Raw genomic sequence first — 23,791 nt, forward strand, 5'->3', positions numbered from 1 at the left:
CAAAGGGACGTCTGGTAAGTGGGAGGCTTTCAAAAGTGTGTTAACCAGGGTTCAGGGTAAGCACATTCCTTATAAAGTGAAGGGCAAGGCTGGTAGAAGTAGGGAACCTTGGATGACTCGGGAGTCAAAAAGAAGAAGGAGGCATATGACATGCATAGGCAGCTGGGATCAAGTGGATCCCTTGAAGAGTATAGAGATTGCCGGAGTAGAGTTAAGAGAGAAATCAGGAGGGCAAAAAGGGGACATGAGATTGCTTTGGCAGATAAGGCAAAGGAGAATCCAAAGAGCTTCTACAAATACATAAAGGGCAACAGAGTAACTAGGGAGAGAGTAGGGCCTCTTAAGGATCAACAAGGTCATCTATGTGCGGAACCACAAGAGATGGGTGAGATCCTGAATGAATATTTCACATCGGTATTTACGGTTGAGAAAGGCATGGATGTTAGGGAACTTGGGGAAATAAATAGTGATGTCTTGAGGAGTGTACATATTACAGAGAGGGAGGTGCTGGAAGTCTTAACGCGCATCAAGGTAGATAAATCTCCGGGACCTGATGAAATGTATCCCAGGACGTTATGGGAGGTTAGGGAGGAAATTGCGGGTCCCCGAGCAGAGATATTTGAATCATCGAGAGCTACAGGTGAGGTGTCTGAAGATTGGAGGGTAGCAAATGTTGTGCCTTTGTTTAAGAAGGGCGGCAGGGAAAAGCCTGGGAACTACGGACCGGTGAGCCTGACATCTGTAGTGGGTAAGTTGTTAGAGGGTATTCTGAGGGACAGGATCTACAGGCATTTGGAGAGGCAGGGACTGATTAGGAACAGTCAGCATGGTTTTGTGAGAGGAAAATCATGTCTCACGAATTTGATTGAGTTTTTTGAAGGGGTAACCAAGAAGATAGATGAGGGCTGTGCAGTAGACGTGGTCTACATGGACTTCAGCAAAGCCTTTGACAAGGTACCGCATGGTAGGTTGTTACATAAGGTTAAATCTCACGGGATCCAAGGTGAGGTAGCCAATTGGATACAAAATTGGCTTGACGACAGAAGACAGAAGGTGGTTGTAGAGGGTTGTTTTTCAAACTGGAGGCCTGTGTCCAGCGGTGTGCCTCAGGGATCGGTGCTGGGTCCGCTGTTATTTGTTATTTATATTAATGATTTGGATGAGAATTTAGGAGGCATGGTTAGTAAGTTTGCAGATGACACCAAGATTGGTGGCATTGTGGACAGTGAAGAAGGTTATCTAGGATTGCAACGGGATCTTGATAAATTGGGCCAGTGGGCCGATGAATGGCAGATGGAGTTTAATTTAGATAAATGTGAGGTGATGCATTTTGGTAGATCGAATCGGGCCAGGACCTACTCCGTTAATGGTAGGGCGTTGGGGAGAGTTATAGAACAAAGAGATCTAGGAGTACAGGTTCATAGCTCCTTGAAAGTGGAGTCACAGGTGGATAGGGTGGTGAAGAAGGCATTCGGCATGCTTGGTTTCATTGGTCAGAACATTGAATACAGGAGTTGGGATGTCTTGTTGAAGTTGTACAAGACATTAGTAAGGCCACACTTGGAATACTGTGTACAGTTCTGGTCACCCTATTATAGAAAGGATATTATTAAACTAGAAAGAGTGCAGAAAAGATTTACTAGGATGCTACCGGGACTTGATGGTTTGACTTATAGGGAGAGGTTAGATAGACTGGGACTTTTTTCCCTGGAGAGTAGGAGGTTAAGGGGTGATCTTATAGAAGTCTATAAAATAATGAGGGGCATAGATAAGCTCGATAGTCAAAATCTTTTCCCAAAGGTAGGGGAGTCTATAACGAGGGGACATAGATTTAAGGTGAGAGGGGAGAGAGACAAAAGGGTCCAGAGGGGCAATTTTTTCACTCAAAGGGTGGTGAGTGTCTGGAACGAGCTGCCAGAGGCAGTAGTAAAGGCGGGTACAATTTTGTCTTTTAAAAAGCATTTGGACAGTTACATGGGTAAGATGGGTATAGAGGGATATGGGCCAAGTGCAGGCAATTGGGACTAGCTTAGTGGTATAAACTGGGCGACATGGACATGTTGGGCCGAAGGGCCTGTTTCCATGTTGTAACTTCTATGATTCTATGATAACTAACAGGAGGAAGAGGCTCTGTAAACATCCCCATCCTCAATGATGGTAGAGTCCAACACGTGAGTGCAAAAGACAAGGATGAAGCGTTTGCAACCATCTTCAGCCAGAAGTGCCGAGTAGATGATCCATCTCGGCCTCCTCCCGATACCCCACCATCACAGAAGCCAGTCTTCATATCACATGGATTGAATCAAAATGGCGGAAGAAACAGCTGAGTGCACTGGATACAACAAAGGCTATGGGCCCCGACAACATCCCGGCTGTAGTGCTGAAGACTTGTGCTTCAGAACTAGCCGTGCCTCTAGCCAAACTGTTCCAGGACAGCTGCAACACTGGCATCGACCCGACAATGTGGAAAATTGCTCAGGTATGTCCTGTCCACAAAAAGCAGGACAAATCCAATCTGGCCAATTCCCGCCCCATCAGTCTACTCTCAATCATCAGCCAAGTGATGGAAGGTATCGTTGACAGTGCTATCAAGCGGCACTTACTCACCAATAACCTGCTCACCGATGCTCAGTTTGGGTTCCACCAGGACCACTGAGCTCCAGACCTCGTTACAGCCTTGGTTCAAACATGGAAAAAAGAGCTGAATTCCTGAGGTGAGGTGAGAGTGACTGCCCTTGACATCAAGCAGCATTTGACCAAATGTGGCACCAAGCAGCCCTAGTAAAATTGAAGTCAATAGGAATCAGGGGGAAAACTCTCCAATGGCTGGAGTCATACCTAGCACAAAGATGGTAGTGGTTGTTGGAGGCCAATCATCTCAGCCCCAGGACATTGCTGCAGGAGCTCCTCAGGGCAGTGTCTTAGGCCCAATCATCTTCAGCTGCTTCATCAATGACCTTCCCTCCATCATAAGGTCAGAAATGGCGATGTTTGCTGATGATTGCACAGTGATCAGCTCCATTCGCAACCCCTCAGATAATGAAGCAGTCCGTGCCCGCATGCAGCAAGATCTGGACAACATCCAGGCTTGGACTGATAAGTGGCAAGTAACATTCGCACCAGACGAGTGCCCGGCAATGACCACCTCCAACAAGAGAGAGTCTAACCACCTCCCCTTGACATTCAATGGCATTACCAATCGCCGAATCCCCCACCATCAACATCCTGGGGGGTCACCATTGACCAGAAACTTAACTGGACCAGCCACATAAATACTGTGGCTACAAGAACAGGTCAGAGGCTGGGTATTCTGCGGAGAGTGACTCACCTCCTGACTCCCCAAAGTCTTTCCACCATCTACAGGGCACAAGTCAGGAGTGTAATGGAATATTCTCCACTTGCCTGGATGAGTGCAGCTCCAACAACACTCAAGAAGCTCGACACCATCCAGGACAAAGCAGCCCACCACCTTAAACATTCACGCCCTCCACCACTGGCATACCGTGGCTGCACTGTGTACCATCTACAAGATGCACTGCAGCAACTTGCCAAGGCTTCTTCGACAGCACCTTCCAAACCCACGACCTCTACCACCTAGAAGGACAAGGGCAGCAGGTGCACGGAAACACCAGCCCTGCAAGTCACACACCATCATGACTTGGAAATATATCGCCGTTCCTTCATCTTCGCTGGGTCAAAATCCTGGAACTCCCTACCTAACAGCACTGTAGCAGTACCTTCACCACATGGACTGCAGCAGTTCAGGAAGGCGGCTCACCACCACCTTCTCAAGGGCAATTATGGATGGGCAATAAATGCTGGTCTTGCCAGCGACGCCCACATCCCATGAATGAATAAAAAAATATGGGATCCTGAGCATTATTAACAGAGGCATAGAGTACAAAAGCAAGGAATTTATGCTAAACCTTTATAAAACACTCGTTAGGCCTCAGTTGGAGTATCGTGTTCAATTCTGGGCACCACACTTTCGGAAGGATGTCAAAGCCTTCGGCAGGGTGCAGAAGAGATTTACTAGAATGGTTACCAGGGATGGGGGACTTCAGTTATGTGGAGAGACTGCAGAAGTTGGGGTTGTTCTCCTTAGAACAGAGAAGGCTTAGGGGAGATTTGATAGAGGTGTTCAAAATCATGAACGGTTTTGATAGAGTAAATAATAAGTAACTGTTTCCAGGGCAGAAGAGTCAGTAATCAGAGGTCACAGATTTAAGGTGATCGCCAAAAGTCAGAGGAGACATGAGGAAATGTTTTTTTACGCAGCAAGTTTTAACGATCTGGAATGCACTGCCTGAAAGAGAAGCAGATTCAATAGTATCTGAATCTGCTATTCAGATACTATTGAAAAAAGGGAATTGGATAAATATTTGTAGGGAGAAAATTTACAGGGCTATGAGGAAAGAGCAGGGGAATGGGACTAATTGGATAGCTCTTTCAAAGAGCCAGCACGGCACAATAGCCTGAATGGCCTCCTCCTGTGCTGTACCTACTCTGATACTATGATGAGTAAAAAGAAAGACTTGAAAGGCCTGAAAAATTGGGGTTTTTCTCATTTAATAAAAAAAATGCAGATTACGGGGCAATTCAAGTGTTTAAAATTATGAAAGGATGGGACAAGGTAGATAGAAGCAGACTTTGTCAGTCGTTGGGGGGGCCATAGGTACAAGAGTAAGAGTAAATGTTAGAAATTTATAACAGAGAGCAAGAGAAACGTTTTTACACATGCTGTCGAATTCACTTGCAGGATTTAGTGGCTGAGGTCGAAGCTAAGACAACATTCAAGATTAGATTGGACAGGTGAATGATGCAAAAGGGGATAAAGAGATATGGAAACAAGGCAGAATTGTGATGAGGACTATTTGATTTGAGTACTTGGTAGTGGAAGGCATCACAGCCAAACTTGATCCTGTCCTGACACATACACTTCCAGCAGGAAATGCTGAATAGCAATCAGCAGCAAAAGTCCTGGCCAATTTTCTCTCCCAAACCCAGAGGCTTTGATGCCAACTGTAGCACCAGCTGAGATCAGCTAACTCAACAGGCCACAGGTCAAATTTCTGTTCTGCATGGCTCAACTATTCAGTCCTTTAACCAGAAAGTCATTATAAATTTAAATTTTACTGAGTTGCACTTAACAGCAGGGTGTGGCACTCTGTAAATGAGCAAGCCACTGTGGGTATAACATAACACTCTTTTACAGAAGAAACCAGACTTTGATGCAACAGCAAATAACACTGTACTGTGTATTTGACCAAGAGGGTGGGATTAGGTGAAAAATAAAATTCCAATGATCAGAGTTTTATTACGCACAAACTTAACTCATCCATTTAATAAGGAAGCTATACCATTTTTGGCAAACTTTAACCAATTGTTTATATTAAAAAAAACTAATTTTTGATAATGAAAATAAATTGGCTTATTTAACCCAGAACATTTCTTATATATAATCTAAGTGTAAACTGGTCTCACTTTAGCACCATAAACATACTATCGGACAAAGTAACCTTTGCTCTAATAACAAAGTCACTCAGTGCACATCTTTCCACCCTAATATTTTACACTACAGTGCATTTTTGGAAGATAGTTATACAAATGTATAATTAAAATTGGGGGAATGAAGCAAAATAATGTCATTTACTTTTAGTTTTCACATCTGAATAGCTAATTTCATACCCGTTTGTAACACTTCTGCTACACATTTACAAGTCTGTATGTACCTCTCAGTAATTACACCTTGCTATTTACAAAGCATTCACCTTGGGTCTCCCCAGTTCACATACACTTGGAGAGGATAAATAAATTACTCAGATCACAGGGAGCATGGCCACCCTTCCCAATAAGTAAGCATGTGGAGTCCATATGGCATAACAGAGTAATATTCTTCACAATATAATGTTTTCATACACATTGTCCTAAATGCTCAAGAGGCACGTTATTGGGGAAGACTTAAAAGTTTAATAAAATTACATTCAACTATTGGATGAAATCTGAGTTAGCAAACTGACTACACCAAGTCCATGAGTAGATGCCACAACAAAATGATCATCCCAGCTAAAAGGTGTAGTGGTGTATATTTCTACATAGACACAGAAGTACGCCACTTGGCTCATTGAGCAATCATAACCAAAATGTTCATCTGCCAAGTAGGACACATTTAAACATAGATCTTTTCTGTAGCAGTACAAAAATATTGCAGCTAGTGAGAGGGTACAGAAGAGAGCAACTAGAATGATTGCAGGGATGGAGGGATTGGATTATGAGGAGTGATTATGTAAATTGGACATGTTCACACTGAAAAAGAAATGGTTGAGAGGTGATAAGATTGCTGTTTTTAGGATTCTGAAAGGACTAGATAATGTAGACCATGACGATCTGTTTTACTTTATCCAGAACAGTAGAAACAGAGGACATGGCCTGCACTTGAAAGAGGATAAATTCAAAACTAGCTTGCAGAAACATTATTTCAGTGAGCAGGTGGTAAATCTATAGAACAGGCTCCCCAGGGAGAAGGTAAAAGCAGATACTATTGATTCTTGCCAAGAAAAAAGCCATGGACAACACAAGAAGTAAGGGACAACATAAAACTAAAAGAAAAAGCATATAAAAATGCAAAAATTGGCACAGATCCTGGCGACTGGGAGAGATACAAAGAACAGCAAAGGGTGACAAAAGAGATAGTAAGAGCTACAAAAAGGAAGTATGAAAAGAAACTTGCAAGGGATATCAAAATCAACTTTTTTTTACAATTATACTAGGAAAAAGAGGGTGGTCAAGAGTAATGTGGGCCCCTTTAAAAACTGCTAATGGTGATATTATAAATGAAAATAAGGAAATGGTGGACATGTTAAATAATTACTTTGTGTCAGTATTTACATTTGAGGAAAAGGATAGCATGCCAGACACTCCAAGGAAACTAATTTTGAATCAGGGACAGGGATTCACCATAATTAATGTAAGCAAATTAACAGTCATGAAGAAAATAATGGCACTAAAGAGTGACAAATCCCCAGGACCAGATGGTTTCCATCGCAGGGTTTTAAAGGAAGTAGGTGAGAACATTGGAGATGCCCTAACTATAATCTTCCAAAGTTCTCTCGATTCAGGAACCGTTCCTTTCGATTGGAAAATTGCACATGTCACTCCGCTATTTAAGAAAGATGTGAGGGGGAAACCAGGGAATTATAGACCAGTTAGCCTAATATCCTTTGTCGGAAAAATACTAGAGTCTATAATTAAGGATAGAGTGACTGAATGAACATCTTGAAAATTTTCAGCTGATCAGAGAGAGCCAGCATGAATTTGTAAAGGGTAGGTCATGCCTAATGAACCTGATTGAATTTTTTGAAGCGGTGACTGAAGTAGTGGATAGGGGAATGTCTATGGATGTTGTTCATATGGACTTCCAGAAGGCATCGATAAAGTTCCTCATAAGAGACTGTTAGTTAAAGTTGAAGCTCATGGAATTGAGGGCAAATTACTGACCTGGTTATGAAATTGGCTGAGCAGCAGGAGACAGAGAGTAGGGATAATGGGCAGGTACTCAAATTGACAGGATGTGACTAGTGGTGTACCACAGGGAACTGTGTTGGGGCCTCAAATATTCACTCTATTTATTAACGACTTAGATGACGGGATAGAGAGCCACATATCTAAGTTTGCCGATGACACAAAGATAGGCAGCATTGTAAGCAGTGTAGATGGAAGCATAAAATTACAGAGACATCAACAGATTAAGTGAACGAAATCCATTTGCCACAGTTTTGCCCAATGTGAGGTCATCCACTTTGGACCTAAAATGGATAGATCAGAATACTTTCTAAATGGCGAAAAGTTCAAAACAGTGGAGGTCCAAAGAGACGTAGGGGTCCATGTACATAGATTATTAAAATGTCATGGACAGGTATAGAAAATAATCAAAAAGGCTAATGGAATGCTGGCTTTATATCTAGAGGTCTAGAATTGAAGGGGGTAGAAGTTATGCTACAGCTATGAAAAGCCCTGTTTAGACCACACCTGGAGTACCTGGGCACCGCACCTTAGGAAGGATATACTGGCCTTGGAGGGAGTGCAGTGTAGATTTACTAAATGATACCTGGACTCCAAGGGTTAAATTACAAGGAGAGATTACACAAACTAGGGTTGTATTCCCTGGAATTTAGATGATTAAGGGGTGATTTGATCGAAGTTTTCAAGATATTAAGGGAAACTGATAGGGTAGATAGAGAGAAATTATTTCCACTGGTTGGGGAGTCTAGGACTAGGGGACATAGCCTAAAAATTAGAGCCAGGACTTTCAGGAGTGAAGTTAGGAAACACTTCTACACACAAAGGGTGGTAGAAGTTTTGAAATCTCTTTCGCAAACGGCAGTTGGTGCTAGCTCAATTGTTAATTTTAAATCTGAGATTGATAGATTTTTGTTAACCAAAGGTATTTAGAGATATGGGACTAAGGCGGATATATGGAGTTTGATCAGACATGATCTCAATGAATGGCAGAACAGGCTCGAGGGGCTAAATGGCCTACTCCTGTTCCTATGTTTGTTCAAATGCAAATTAGCTAGATTTCTTTCAGAAAATAATATTTTGGGATACAGTATAGGAGTAATTTGAGACATGACATGTGGTAAGTGTAGCATGCTTGGGAGGAACAGGTGACTTTGGACCTATAATTCCCAAAGCTCTCCACCACTGGGGGCTATCCTCACCTTATGTCTGGCTCTGTTGTAGACTAATTGATAGTGATTGCCATGATTAGTCATAAACTTTATTATTGTTGTATCATGTGACTACCAGGATGGTAGAAGGTGACTAGATGGACCTTGTTTTCTCGTCCAGCAATTCCTATGTACTTGTGTAAACGTTAAGTTACAGACTGAGCTAGTAAATACAGAATCAAGATTAAAACACACTTTGATGCAACATATTATTACATGGGTGGCAATATCATTGTCACACTCTCGTAAAATAAATACCCGCAGATATTATTACCTGCAGGCAGCCATCGCGTAACTGCCACCATTGCGCAAGACATTCTAGAATGATTTGAAAAGTTCTGCTGTGGTAACGGCTCAAAAGAGACTGCATTTTTAACGTACATTTCAAAATGCTGAAAACACTGTAAAATGTCTCCCCCACATAAATACAGATGGGACAACACCAATATTCATCTAATAACAACCAGTACTGCATATGTGATCAGGCATTATTTGTTTTAATTCACTCATTACAGAAACACAACTCCTAGAGTAAAGTTAATCTACCTTTCATGCATAAATTAAAATCACACGTTTTAATGAAATGTACAATATACAGGCAATTTTTCACAGTTCAAAATCAACAGCAATCTCGTGGTAGGATTATGAAGGTAATATTTCAGGCGCATCAGTACACCAAGGGGCAACAGTTTACAGTTAATATTTAATCAAAACCTTGAACTTCCCCCCCCTTTAGAAAACGAATTCAAATGCTGACCCACTTTCTTTGAATTATCAAGGGCCAATAACCTTCATTCTTTTGCCCCCAGCATCACTAATTGAAAACAATCACCCACTGGCACAAACCAGTGAGCAGCCGAGAAAAATTATTTCTCACAAAGCATGATTCCTCAGCCAATCATGTTTAGCATTATTATTTCAATGGTTAAATACAGATTTAGGCTTTAACATTATTCAAAAATATATCACAGTAAACATGAAGTAGGTTTCTGATGTTTCATCACCATCAGCTCTGCTAGAATTAAGATCAAATTAAATATTACTATCGACATTAGATAAGGGTTTGGGGGGGGGGGGGGGGGCGCGCGGAGAGCATTTAGTGACACTAAACAATCCTGGTGCAACAGGCTAGATATTGACCTTTCACCGCTGAAACTTGGATTGAAATCCATCCCAGGATAATGGCTGCAAGGGTCTTATGTGAAATGAGTTTGGGTAGTCTGAATCTGATTCCTATTGGGCAGGGGCCTGTAGTACAAAACTGGCCCTAATTTGACACTAACCCTCAATCTCGTTCAGAAAGGCAACATAATGGCTGGTGTAAGAAGTAGAAAAAAGTTCACTTTGTTGCTGTGTTGGGTACTCTAAAGTTGTGGCTGAGGCACACTGTTGGGAGTGTGGCTGAAGTATAGGAACAGGAGTAGACCATTCAGCACCTGGAGTCTGCTCCACCAGTCAATTAGATCTTGGCTGATCTGTACCTCAACTCCATATACCCACCTTAGACTTATCAAGGCGATATGGAGCTATCAAAAATCTATCAATCTCATTCTTGAAAGCTCCAACTGTCCCAATATCCACAGCCTTTTGGGCAGAGAATTCCAGATCTCTACTACCCTTTGTGTGAAAAAGTGCTTCCTGATTTCCCTCCTATATGGCCTAACTAATTTTAAGATTATGTCCCCCCATTCCTGATTTCCCCCATCAGAGGAAATAAGTTTCTCTATTTACCTGATTGAATCCTCTTAACATTTTAAACATCTGAACCAGATCATCCCTCAATCTTCCATACTCAAGGGAATACAAACCAAGTTTATGAAACATGTCCTCATAATTTAATCCTCTTAAGCAGTAGTATCAGTCTGGTGAATCTGCACTGCACCCCCTCCAAAGCCAATATTTCCTTCCCGAGGTGTGGTTCCCAAAACTGAATGCAGTACTTCAGATGGGATCTGACCAAGGCTCTATACAACTGAAGCTGAGGCACACTGTCGGGAGAGCGTGCTTCTGCATTCAATCAAGTTGTACCTGACCTGTTGGTGTTTAATACTATCACTGTATGAGAGTAGCAGCTCCAAATGCAGTCTATTGGTCCTCGCACTGCCTTAGTGCTAAGATGGGAACCCTAATACAGAAATAGATAACACACCTGTGCCTTTCAAAGTCTACTACACTGTTATATTTTACCAATTCTACTTCCAACAACCACACTTTAGTTGGAAACCTCATAAGTAACCTATCCAATATATTTTGACCTATACAAAGAAAATGCAAGCGTGAAGAAATCACAAACAATTCCTTGCCAATGGGACTGAAATTTACCTTTGGCTCCAAATGGAGATAAATCCAAAACAACAGGTATTATTTGTGTGAAAAGCCTATTTATTCCACATGGTTCTTGTGTGGGGTGGGGTCTTTTTAAATCGAGTTTGGTTACTTATGGTACTTCATTCATTGTCCAGGCTCAATTTCAACATATACAATGATCTGGTATACAAGTACCACCGAATCACAGATTTCTCATTAAGTCAACTAAGGCAACAGTTGGGTGCGGCTAAAAAGGGATAGATTTTTACTAACAAGGTTTTTAACCCGTGCAGACTCCATCAGGCCGTACATGTGGTATGTTGTCAGTTTACAGCAACGATCCTTAACATAGTACCACCCCATTTTCTGAAAAACTGGCTACAAAATGGGAAACACCCAATTTTCCTAGCACCAGTGCCACTATCATCGACTTCCGCAAACTCTAGCTGCATTTAACAACTTGAAACGCGAGAAATAAAAAAAAACTATTAAAAAAGTTAAAATATTAATTTTAAAGAAAGTTTAGAGAAACAGACCACTTGTTTATTTTTTGATGTCAATTGCTTTATCGTTACGACATGAGATTTTAAGTCTCCTTCCTGCGGTTCTTCCCAACTCATTCCCCCCCTCCCCTCTCCCCTCTCCACCCGCCACACTAACTTGTTTACGGAAGAACGGAGACGCGTGACAGACGTGCAGCCTGACCAATCAGAAACATCAACATTCAATTCCGATAGACGTGCGCCAATCATGTGGTAGTTGGGCGGGGCGTTCCTCTTCTTTTGTCTCTCACCCCCCTCCCCCCTGAAAAATACAGGTTTGGTTGCACAGATACTTTCAGCTCAGCGCCGCAAGAAGGCCCAATCCGGCGCACTCGCGTAAACCTCCTCCCAGACATACCCCAGAACCAGAGAGCTCGGCTCATTCACATTCTGATTCGAGCCAGCAGCGTCTTGCCTGCCAGCCAGCCAGCCAGCCGGCCGGACTACGCTCGCATAAAAGAAGAAGAAAACAGCCGGACGCGGTTATTTATTCGCCGCGAGTCAGACGCGGATTTTTTTTTTTAAAAAGGGGATAAGAATCAACCGACGTACCCAGAAATTATCCACGAACTGCGACATCTTGGAGCCGCCGCCGCCGTCCTTGTCGTCGCTGCCGCCGACTGTGTGATGCTGACCTGCCCGCCCCGGCCGCTTTCAGTTTGAGAGAGAGAGGAATGGTGGTTCTCGTTTATTTTTTTTTTAAATGAATCGTTTCAGTGACTTGGATTTTTTTTTAAATAAAAAGAACAAACTCTCCGGCGCTGCCACTCTCCGGCCGGCCCGCCCGAGTGCAGTCTGTCACTACGGCGCATGCACGCGCCCGCCCGCCCGCAACCACGCCCGCGCACGGCGCTCGGTCACCACCGCGCGAGACCTGCTCGGGAACAACAACAACAACTGAGGAGAAGCGGAGCACCTGCCCTGGGGTCACAGTCACAATCCAACCTCCTCCACCTCCCTCTGCAAAAGGTGTGTGTTTTTTTTTAAAATGCACTCTAAATAAACTGTGCGATAACAAAAATCACAATCAGCAGCTGTCGCCACTTTGCAACAAATATAAATCTCGGAAAATAATACTGCACAACCAGCAAGTTACCACTCTGCAACAAGTAGACATCATCTCTGGTGGGGGGGGAATAATAATAACAATAACCTGACTCCCAACGGGTAGCTGTGTGACAGAGTGTCGGGGGAGAAAGAAAACAGGGATGGCAAAAGTAGGATGATGGTAGAAATTCACCCCATCAATATATTAATTGGTTGGTGTTCCTGTTGCTGTTTACTGATTTGTTGCTCTGTCCAGTGCACTATTAATTTTTTTTAATTTACAGCGCCTGCTGCTTCTATAATTTATTGATTTGTTGGTGTGCCCACTGCTCCATTAACGTACTAATTTGCTGGTTTACCCGCTGCTCCAATAATTTATTTATTTGTGCTCTGCTGCTTTGAGTTTATTAATACACTGGTGCTCACAGCTTCATTAAGTTGTTGATTTGTTGGTGTGCCTGCTGCTCTATGAATTAATTCATTTTAATTGCAGCACAGCCAGGTAGGCAGCAATGTTCATCAATATCCTTTCATTGTTGTCAGTGAGTCATGTGGTTTCTGTGGATTCCGTTTTCATGTTGCAAATGTATCATGTCAAAATAAAAACAGTAATAGATTCTGCTCTAATTAAATTCTCAACTTTACTCCATTATTTTTTAATCTCTGTAGTAGCAGCTTCTGTATAGCCATCACATTCTTTGGGAACATTGAGCTAAAACTTTTCAGCATTGTACTGATCTTGACTTTCATGGGAGATTGATGAGTAATACATTAAAAAGAACAAATAACACAAATAAAGAGTTCAGAAATAGGAGGGATCAGACGGGGCAAATACAAGGCAGATTAAGATGAGTTTGGAGTGCATGTGCGTAAATGCACATAGCATAGCAAATAAGGTTGGTGAGCTGCAGGCTCAAGTTGCCAAATGGGACTATGATATAATGGCAATAACAGAGACCCGGCTCAAAGAAGGGGAACATTGGGCACTTAATATTCCTGGCTATAGGATATTCAGGAAGGAAAGGGGCGGTGGCAGTATTGATCAAAAAAACTATTATAGCACTGGAAAGGGATGATGTAGTTGAGGGGTCAAAGACAGAATCTATGTGGTTAGAATTAAGGAACAATAAAGGAGCTATTACACTACTGGGTGTATACTATAGGCTACCAAATGGTGGGAAGGTGATAGAGAGGCAAATTACAGAAAAATGCAAGAACTATCGAATAGAGATAATGGGGGACTTCAATTATCCCAATATAGACTGGGACAGTAACAGTATAAAGGGCAAAGAAGGGGAGGAATTCCTGAAATGTGTACAAGAGAACTTTCTGGAACTGTGTGTTTCCAGCCCAACGAGAAAAGAAACAGTGCTGGATCTAGTTCTAGGGAACAAAGTGGGGCAGGTGGAGCATTTGGGGAACAGTGATCATATCATTAGGTTTAGAATAGTTATGGAAAAGGACAAGGAATAGTCAAATGTGAAAATGCTAAACTGAGTTAAAAAGGGATCTTGCTCAGGTGGATTGGAATCAAAAATTGGCAGGCAAAACAGTAATTGAACAATAGGAGGCCTTCAAGGAGTTAGTTCGGGTACAGAGTAGACACATTCCTACGAGGGGGAGAAAGGAAGGGCATCCAAAGCTAGAGCTCACTGGATGACTAAAGATATAGAGATTAAAATGAAACAGAAAAAGGAGGCTTATGACAAATGTAAGGTTCATAATACAGGAGAACCAAGCTGAATACAGAAAGTACAGAGGAGATCTAAAAAAGGAAATAAAAGGGGCAAAGAGACAGTATGAGAATAGATTAGCGGCTAACATACAAGTCTTTTATTAACAAATAAATAGTAAAAAGATAGTCAAAAGAAAGGGTGCTGTTTAGGGACAAAAAAGATGCTCTTGTGGAGGCAGAGGGGCATAGCTGAGGTACTAAATGAATACTTTGCATCCGTCTTCATTAGAGAAGAGGATGCTGCCATTGTAGCAATAAAGGAGGAGGTAGTAGTGATATTGGATAGGATAAAAATAGATAAAGAGGAGGTACTTAAAAGATTGGCAGTACTCAAAGTAGAAAAGTCACCCAGTTCAGATGGGATGCATCCTAGGTTACAGAGGGAAGTAAGGGTGGAGATTCCGGAGGCTCTGGCCACATGTTTCCAATCCTCCTTAGAAGTGGGGATGGTACCGGAGGATTGCAAATGTCACACCCCCGTTCAAAAATGGGAAGAGGGATAAACTCGGCAATTACAGGCCAGTCAGCCTAACGTTGGTGGTGGGAAAACTTTGCGATAATAATCCGGGACAAAATGAATTGGCGCTTGGAAAAGTATGGGCTAATAAATGAAAGTCAGCACGGATTTGTTAAAGGAAAATCACGTTTGACTAACTTGATTGTGTTCTTTGAAATAACAGAGAGGGTTAATGAGGGTAGCGCAGTTGATGTGCATATAGACTTTCACAAGGCATTTGATAAAGTACCACATAATAGACTTGTTAGCAAAATTAAAGCCCATGGGATTAAAGGGACAGTGGCAGCATGGATACAAAATTGGCTAAGGGACAGAAAGCAGAGAGTAGTGGTGAACAGTTATTTTTCAGACTGGAGGGAAGTATGTAGTGGTGTTCCCCAGGGGTCAGTATTAGGACCACTGCTCTTTTTGATATATATTAATGACCTGGACTTGGGTATAGAGGGTATAATTTCAAAGTTTGGAGATGACACGAAACTCGGAAATGTAGTAAACAATGTGAAGGATAGTAACAGACTTCAGGAGGACATAGACAGACTGGTGAAATGGGCAGACACATGGCAGATGAAATTTAACGCAGAGAAGTATGAAGTGATACATTTTGGTAGAAAGAATGAGGGGAGGCAATATAAACTAAATGGTACAATTTTAGAGGTACAGGAACAGAGAGACCTGGGGATGCACATACACAAATCTTCGAAGGTGGCAGGACAAGTTGAAAAGACTGTTTTTTAAAAAAAAGGATATGGGATCCTGGGCTTTATTAAGAGGCATAGAGTACAAAAGCAAGGAAGTTATGCTAAACCTTTATAAAACACTGGTTAGGCCTCAGCTGGAGTTCAATTTTGGGCACCACATTTTAGGAAGGATGTCAAGGCCTTAGAGATGGTGCAGAAGAGAGAATGGTACCAGGGATGAGTGACTTCAGTTATGTGGAGAGATTGCAGAAGCTGGGGTTGTTCTCCTTAGAACAGAGAAGGTTGAAGGGAGATTTGATAGAGGTGTTCAAAATCATGAATGGTTTTGACAGAGTAAATAAGGAGAAACTGTTTCCAGTGGCAGAAGGGTCAGTAATCAGAGGTCACAGATTGAAGGTGATCGGCAAAAGAGCCAGAGGCAAAATGAGGAAATGTTTTTTTACGCAGCGATTTGTAATGATCTGGAATGCACTGCCTGAAAGGGTGGTGGAAGCAGATTCAATAGTAACTTTCAAAAGGGAATTGGTTAATAACTTGAAGGTGAAAAATTTACAGAGCTATGGAGAATGGGACTAATTGCCGGCTCTTTGAAAGAGCTATCCACAGGTACGATGGGCCAAATGCCCCCTCCTGTGCTGCACCTCTTATGATACTGTGATATGAGCATACTTCCTATAACACTTGCCTTTCAGACCTATTCCTGTCTTGTTTGCGGGTCAGATCTGAATTATACCTAGTGCCTGCTTTCTTCTGTGGTGGCATTCTTGCCTCTGAGTTAGAAGGTTGTGAGTTCAAGTCTTCCTCCCAGACTTGAGCACGTAATCTTGACTGACACATTAGTGCAGTACTGAGAGAGTGGTGTATTGTTGGAGGTGCTATCTTTAGGATGAGATGTTAAATCATGGTTCTCTCTGTGTATTCAAAGAGGAGCAGGGCATTCTCCTGCTGTCCTTGCCAACATTTATCCCTGAACCAACATTTATCTCATTGCTGCTTGTAGGACCTCACTGTGAAAATTAGCTGCTGCAGTTGCCTAAATAACAAGTGACTATATTTCAAAAAGTAATTCATTGGCTGTGAAGTGTTTGCAGATATCCCCAGGAGGTGAAAGGTGCTATATAAATTTAAATTATTTCTTTCTTTACTGGAGGTCTGCTGATGCTGATGGAATCCTATCCTGGCAAGTACTCAATGTCTTAAGGAGAGGAGAAAAAAATGTTTGTAGAAGACAGAAGTTAATTATGGAAACCCTGTTACCCCATTCAATAAAGATTCAGAGCAATTTTTTGATGTTTTCAGGTTTGGTACAGTGTGTAAAATTAGTAACTTTTAAAATTATGTTCCCTGCTTCTTCCCCTCCCCACATATACCTAGGGCTCATCTGGGAGAGCTGTCCCACAGACCAGTCAACCAACAGCCTGATACAGTCATACACACAGAATCATACCCATCAGCTAGTGACCCAGATCATCCCTGGGTATCTCCTATCCCATTGGCAGGACAGACCCAGCAGAGGCGGGGCCACAATGGTAAACAGTCAGAAGGGAGTCCTCAACATTGACTCTGGACCCCATGTAATTTCACGGCTTCAAGTCAAACATAGGCAAGGAAATCGCCTGTTGATTACCACCTACTATTCACCCTCGGTTCAGGGAGCAAGTTGTCGAGGCTTCTTCGGTAGTACCTCCGAAACCCGCCACCTCCACCACCTAGAAGGACAAGGGCAGCGGGTGCATGGGAACACCATCACCTCCAAATTCCCCTGCAAGACAACACCATCCATACTTGGACATATATCGCCGTTCCTTCATTGTCTCTGTGTTAATTGTATCCATGTGATTTATATCAATGTGTTAATTGTATTTGGGTGATGTGTATCAATTGGGACTCTCTCTTGTATCCATGTGTAAGAGCTGATCCAGGGTGTGGTGTGTAATGTGGAGCTCTGTGAATAAAGGCTTGGAAGCAACTGAAGACCAGGCTCTAGTATTCTATCCTTCACTACCAGGCTAACCAGCTTATAATACTCCGGGCCAAATTCTTGGAATCCTCCACCTATTGGCATTATGGGAATAACTTCACCACGTGGACTGCAGCATTCAAGAAGAAAGCCCACCACCACCACCTTCTCAATGGCAACTGGGGTTGAACAATAAATCCCGGCCGAGAACAAATAAAAGAAAAAAAATATGTTTTAATGATGTTGTTTGAGGAATAAATTTTGGCCAGGACTTTGGGAGAAAACCCTGCTCTTCTTCGCTTAATGCCATGAGATCTTTTAGATCTACCTGATCAAGCAAAAGGAGCCTCAGTTAAATGTCTCATCTGAAAAACAGTTATGTCTGATAATCGAGCACTCCCTCAGTACTGCAGTGAAGTGTCATCCTAGATTATATGCTGAAGTCCTGGAGGGGGACTAGAGCCCACAACCTCATGACTCGAAGTCAGGTGCAACCACTAAGTCAAGTTGAGAATTTGGGGGTAATTGTAACTCTCCATTGCCTTCAATGGAGAGTAAAAGCGGGTGGGGTGTAAACCCAGCATTGCACCCGATCCTGTCAGGCAGGCTAGGTTAAAATTTCCCCATTAAACAGGAAAACCTTACGGTTACCAGATAAATTATTTAGTATGTCAACATATAGTTGCCAAATATAGTAACAAGGAGTAATGGCCACATTACTCCTTGCCAGCCCTGTCCGATTGCTGCCATACTTCTGCACTCACCCCAATTCTCCACACTCTGGGATAACCATCCCACTGCTTACAAATCCCCGAGACCTCCTCCAGTGCTACAAGATCTTAGGGCCCCTTCCCCAGTACTACTATACTGTAATGCTTCCTTCCTACTGCCATCGGCTTTAAGACCCCTGCCGAGTAGTTAGAAGCCTAAAGACCTTCCCCTAGTACCTACGACCAATGCTCTCAGACACCAGTCCATCTCCATAATGTTCCCAGACCACGCAACCTCACTATATACTGCTTCAAGGCTCTGAGAATTCCACCTAGTGTGACTGGATCCTCGTCATTTCCCCAGTGCTGCAGATCCCAGCATAGTGTCAGCTTTGGCCCAGTGATAGCACTCTCACCTTTGAGTCAAAAGGTTTTGAGTTAAGTCCCACTACAGAGACTTGAGTACATAATCTAGGCTGACACTTCAGTGCAATACTGAGGGAGTGCTGCACTGTTGGGGGTGCCGTCTTTCAGCTGAGACGTTAAAGCAAGGCCCTTGTCTGCCCTCTTGGGTGCATGCAAAAGATCCCACAGCAATATTTGAAGAACAGGGAGTTATCCCTGGTGTCCTGGCCACTATCTATCCCTCAACATCACTGAAACATATTATCTGGTCATGTCATTATTTTATTGATATTTGAGGGTCCTTGCTGTATTTCCCGACATTGCAACAGTGACTACACTTCAATTGTACTTCATTGGCTGTGAAGTACTTTGGGACATCCTGAGGTTGTGAAAGGTGCTATATAAATGCAAGTTTGTTCTTTCTTTCTTTTCCACCCAGTACTGACATATCCTGTTGTCTCCTACTCCCCACACTCCCAGACCTTTGCACCCCTCCCACAGTGCTGCCATACTCCAGAAACCCCTGTGCAGCTAAACCATTGCCAGATCGTGGGAAACATCCAGTAAAACAAACCTCATATTACACCCCCCATCATATCAACCTCTGCAGTACTGCCATACCCCCCCACCCAACCATAAGAGATAGGAGCAGGAGTAGGCCATTTGGCCCCTCGAGCCTGCTCCGCCATTCAATGAGATCATGGCTGATCTGATTTTTACCTCAACTCTTCTCCCCATATCCTTTGACTCCCTTGCTGATCAAAAATTTGTCAAACTCAGCCTTGAATGTATTCAAAGACGCAGCCTCCACAACTTTTTGGGGGTAAGGAATTCCAAAGATTCACGACCCTCTGGGAGAAGAAATTCCTCCTCAATTCCATCTTTAATGTGCGACCCCTTATTCTGAGACTATGCCCCCTAGTTTTAGATTCCCCCATGAGGGGTAACATCCTCTCAGCATCGACCCTATTGAGTTCCTTCAGAAGCTTATATGTTTCAATAAGGCCTCCTCTCATTTTTCTGAACTCCAATGAGTATAGACCCAACTTGTTCAATCTTTCCTCATAAGACAATCCTTGCATACCCGGAATCAACCTAGTGAACCTTCTCTGAACTGCATCCAATGCAAGTATGTCCTTCCTTAAATAAGGGCACCAGAACTGTACGCAGTACTCCAGGTGTGGTTTCACCAGCACCCTGTGCTTTTATACTCCATCCCCCGAGAAATAAAGGCCAATATTCTGTTTGCCTTCCGGATTACCTGCTGCACCTGTATGTTGACTTTTTGTGTTTCATGTACGAGGACACCCAGATCCCTCTGTACCGCAGCATTTTGTAGTATTTCTCCATTCAAATAATATTTTGCTTTTTTATTTTTCCTCTCAAAGTGGATGACTTCACATTTTCCCACATTATATTCCATCCGCCAAATTTTTGCCTATTCGCTTAACCTGTCAATATCCCTTTGCAGACACTTTGGGCTCGATTTTCGCACCCGCGATCGGGTGTGTTCGTGGCGGGGGGGCTGCGAAAATTGGGGATTCCCGGGGCGGGTCGGGAGCCTGGCTCTAGTCCGCCCCATTTCCAGTTTCCCCACTGACGCGCTCACGTGCGCACAGCCCCCGCATGTGGGACTCCCGCCGGCAATTAAAGCCGGCGGGGTGCCACTTAAAGTACTTGAACAGGTACTTCAGGTTGTTCACAGACCGGACTGACCTGTTATTTTAGCAGGGATAGGATTTTGCAACTGACTGGGACTGTTTCCCGTACTGGGGGAAACACTCCTAGTTCAAATGGACGTGTTGCAGCTATCAGCCTGTGACAGCTGCAAAGGTCCATTTGACAGGTATGGGGGGGGGGGGGGGGAGGGGAAGAGGGGGGCGGGGGGAGAGGGGGGAAGAGAGGAGAAGGGGGAGACCCTCACTCATTGCAGGAGGCCACTCTGTCACTTTGGACAAAGTTTGGCCTCCACCACCCTCCTCCGAACAACAAAATTCACCAACTTGCACACTTACCCCGGTGTCCAGACACATGTACCTACCTTGCGGACCCCTTCAGATGTACATCTTCCGGATGGGGGCCGCGGTAGCTGCATTCATGACCTCCACGGAGGGTGAACAGCATCACCAGCCTCGCCGGCCGCGCGGTCTACCTCTGACACATGGAGCTCCACAACACAGTGCTGTGACACATCCACCTGCACAGCAGGAGGGAGGGCAACCGCAGAGAGAGATGCGTCGCAGAGGGCGCGACACAGGGTCCACAGACCGAGGCTCAGCTTCCTGGACCTCTCTGAACAGCAGTGCACACGGAGGCTCAGAGTCACTCGACATGTAGTCGTGGACGTCTGCATCCTCCTTCATGCCGAGCTGCTCCCAGCTGGCCCAAGCACCATCTTCTTACCTGTCGCTGTCAAAGTCCCCACTGCCCTCAACAACTTCTCCTCCGCATCCTTCCAGGGTGCCACCAGGGACATCGCCGACGTCTCTCAGTCGTCTGCACAAAAGAGCCCTGCAAATACACCTACACCCACTCTGCAGTGACACAATGGGTGGCATCAGTTGTGGGTCTTCATTGTGATCCTCAGGAAAGGGCATTATAGCACAAACCAGACAAGATTCGCAAAGACGTGGCAGTCGTGGTGCCAATACAATATGTAATGTGAGTTGATCAGAAATTAAATATAAGTAAAAACCATGACAAATCCTCAAACACCCTTGTGCATCCCCTTCATGCTCACGACACATTTGCCTTACGCTTCCTACTGCACATATGTGATGCATGCCCTGTGGCTGCAACGCAGGTAGTGGCAGGTTGAGTGAGGCTGACTGTGAAAGAGATGCATGAGAGGGTGAGTATGAGATAGAGCTATGAGGATTGGGTTGAGTGGTAGTGGCAGGATGAGTACTGGTGAGGTAAGTGCAGGTAAGATGAGGATGAGGTTTGAGTGGGTGTGAGGAGTGATGTGACAGAGTAGTGTTGGCTGTGCAGAAGGAGATGTGGGGTGGGGGCGGTGATGTGGCAGATGGAGTGTTGGGGAATCTACCTAGCACAAAGGAAGATGGTAGTGGTTGTTGGAGGCCAATCATCTCAGCCCCAGGACATTGCTGCAGGAGTTCCTCAGGGCAGTGTCCTAGGCCCAACCATCTTCAGCTGCTTCATCAATGACCTTCCCTCCATCATAAGGTCAGAAATGGGGATGTTCGCTGATGCCTGCACAGTGTTCAGTTCCATTCGCAACCCATCAAATAATGAAGCAGTTCGAGCCCGCATGCAGCAAGACCTGGACAACATCCAGGCTTGGGCTCATAAGTGGCAAGTAACATTTGCGCCAGATAAGTGCCAGGCAATGACCATCTTCAACAAGAGAGAGCCTAACCACCTCCCCTTGACATTCAACGGCATTACCATCGCCGAATCCCCCACCATCAACATCCTGGGGGTCACCATTGACCAGAAACTTAACTGGACCAGCCATATAAATACTGTGGCTACGAGAGCTGGGTATTCTGCAGCGAGTGACTCACCTCCTGACTCCCCAAAGCCTTTCCACCACCTACAAGGCACAAGTCAGGAGTGTGATGGAATACTCTCCACTTGCCTGGATGAGTGCAGCTCCAACAACACTCAAGAAGCTCGACACCATCCAAGATAAAGCAGCCCGCTTGATTGGCACCCCATCCACCACCCTAAACATTCACTCCCTTCACTACCGGCGCACTGTGGCTGCAGTGTGCACCATCCACAGGATGCACTGCAGCAACTCGCCAAGGCTTCTTCGACAGCACCTCCCAAACCCGCGACCTCTACCACCTAGAAGGACAAGAGCAGCAGGCACATGGGAACAACACCACCTGCACGTTCCCCTCCAAGTCACACACCATCCCGACTTGGAAATATATCGCCGTTCCTTCATTGTCGCTGGATCAAAATCCTGGAACTCCCTTCCTAACAGCACTGTGGGAGAACCGTCACCACACGGACTGCAGCGGTTCAAGAAGGCGGCTCACCACCACCTTCTCGAGGGCAATTAGGGATGGGCAATAAATGCTGGCCCCGCCAGCGACGCCCACATCCCGTGAACGAATAAAAAAAAGAGTAAGTGTACTCGCTTTGGCTGACCTACTTAGGTCATTGCAGCGCCTCCTGCACTGTATGCAGGTGATCTCCTCTGCCACCTCGAGCCAGGCCTTCTTGGTGGCAGAGGCAAGCCGCTTCCTCCCACCGCCGGGGGGAAGATCTCTGTCCTCCCCCTCCTCCTCACCCCATCTAATAAGAGCAGCTCAGCAGCGGGGAACCCGGAAGACCAGGTAAGTGGATCCAATCAGCCTGCGATTGCGCGCGGAGCAGACTGATTTCACCGGGCGCGTTACCCACGCGCCCAATCAACCCCCCGCCGCCCTGGTAATATCGGGCCCTTTGTGTCCTCATCGCAACTTGCTTTTCCACCTATCTTTGTATCATCAGCAAATTTGGCCACAAGACACTCTATTCCTTCATCCAAGTCATTGATATATATTGTAAATAGTTGAGGCCCCAGCACTGAGCCCTGCGACACCCCACTAGTTACAGAATGCCATTTAGAAAATGACCCTTTTATCCCGACTCTTTGTTTTCTGTTAGTTAGCCAATCCTCTATCCATGCCAGTATATTACCCCCAACACCATGAGCTCTTACCTTGTGCAGTAATCTTTTATGTGGCACCTCATCGAATGCCTTTTGGAAATCCAAATATACTGCATCCATTGGTTCCCCTTTATCCACCCTGCCCGTTACTTCCTCAAAGAACTCTAATAAATTTGTCAGACATGATTTCCCCTTCATAAAACCATGTTGACTCTCCTTGATGGTATTATGAATCTCCAAATGTCCTGCTACTACTTCCTTAATAATGGATTCTAGCATTTTCCAAATGACAGATGTTAGGCTAACTGGTCTATAGTTACCTGCTTTCTGTCTCACTCCCGTCTTGAATCGGGGTGTTACTTTTGCGGTTTTCCAATCCGCTGGGACCTTTAGAGAATCTAGTTGTAACTTCTATGATTCTATGATTCTATGATTCTAGTGAATTCTGGAAGATTACATCCACTATCTCTGTAGCCACTTCCTTTTAGACCCTCAGATGCAAGCCATCAGGTCC

The 23,791-nt window shown here is 44.2% G+C and overlaps 1 protein-coding gene and 1 long non-coding RNA gene across 2 annotated transcripts in view; one reads left to right on the plus strand and one right to left on the minus strand.

Moving 5' to 3' along the window:
* fcho2 (FCH and mu domain containing endocytic adaptor 2) overlaps positions 1-12,440 on the minus strand; it is a 239,153-nt gene extending 226,713 nt beyond the window's left edge. The window contains exon 1 of the mRNA XM_067982732.1: positions 12,131-12,440. Within this exon, the coding sequence (XP_067838833.1) occupies positions 12,131-12,157 (27 nt within the window). The 5' untranslated portion in view covers positions 12,158-12,440. The remainder of the gene's footprint in view (positions 1-12,130) is intronic.
* LOC137320843 (uncharacterized) lies at positions 11,847-17,556 on the plus strand. Its single transcript, XR_010962654.1, has 2 exons — positions 11,847-12,547; positions 16,950-17,556. It is a non-coding gene; the product is annotated as an uncharacterized lncRNA (long non-coding RNA).
* Positions 17,557-23,791: the final 6,235 nt, after the last annotated feature.

Source organism: Heptranchias perlo, chromosome 4 (assembly GCF_035084215.1).
Source record: "Heptranchias perlo isolate sHepPer1 chromosome 4, sHepPer1.hap1, whole genome shotgun sequence".
NCBI lineage: Eukaryota > Metazoa > Chordata > Chondrichthyes > Hexanchiformes > Hexanchidae > Heptranchias > Heptranchias perlo.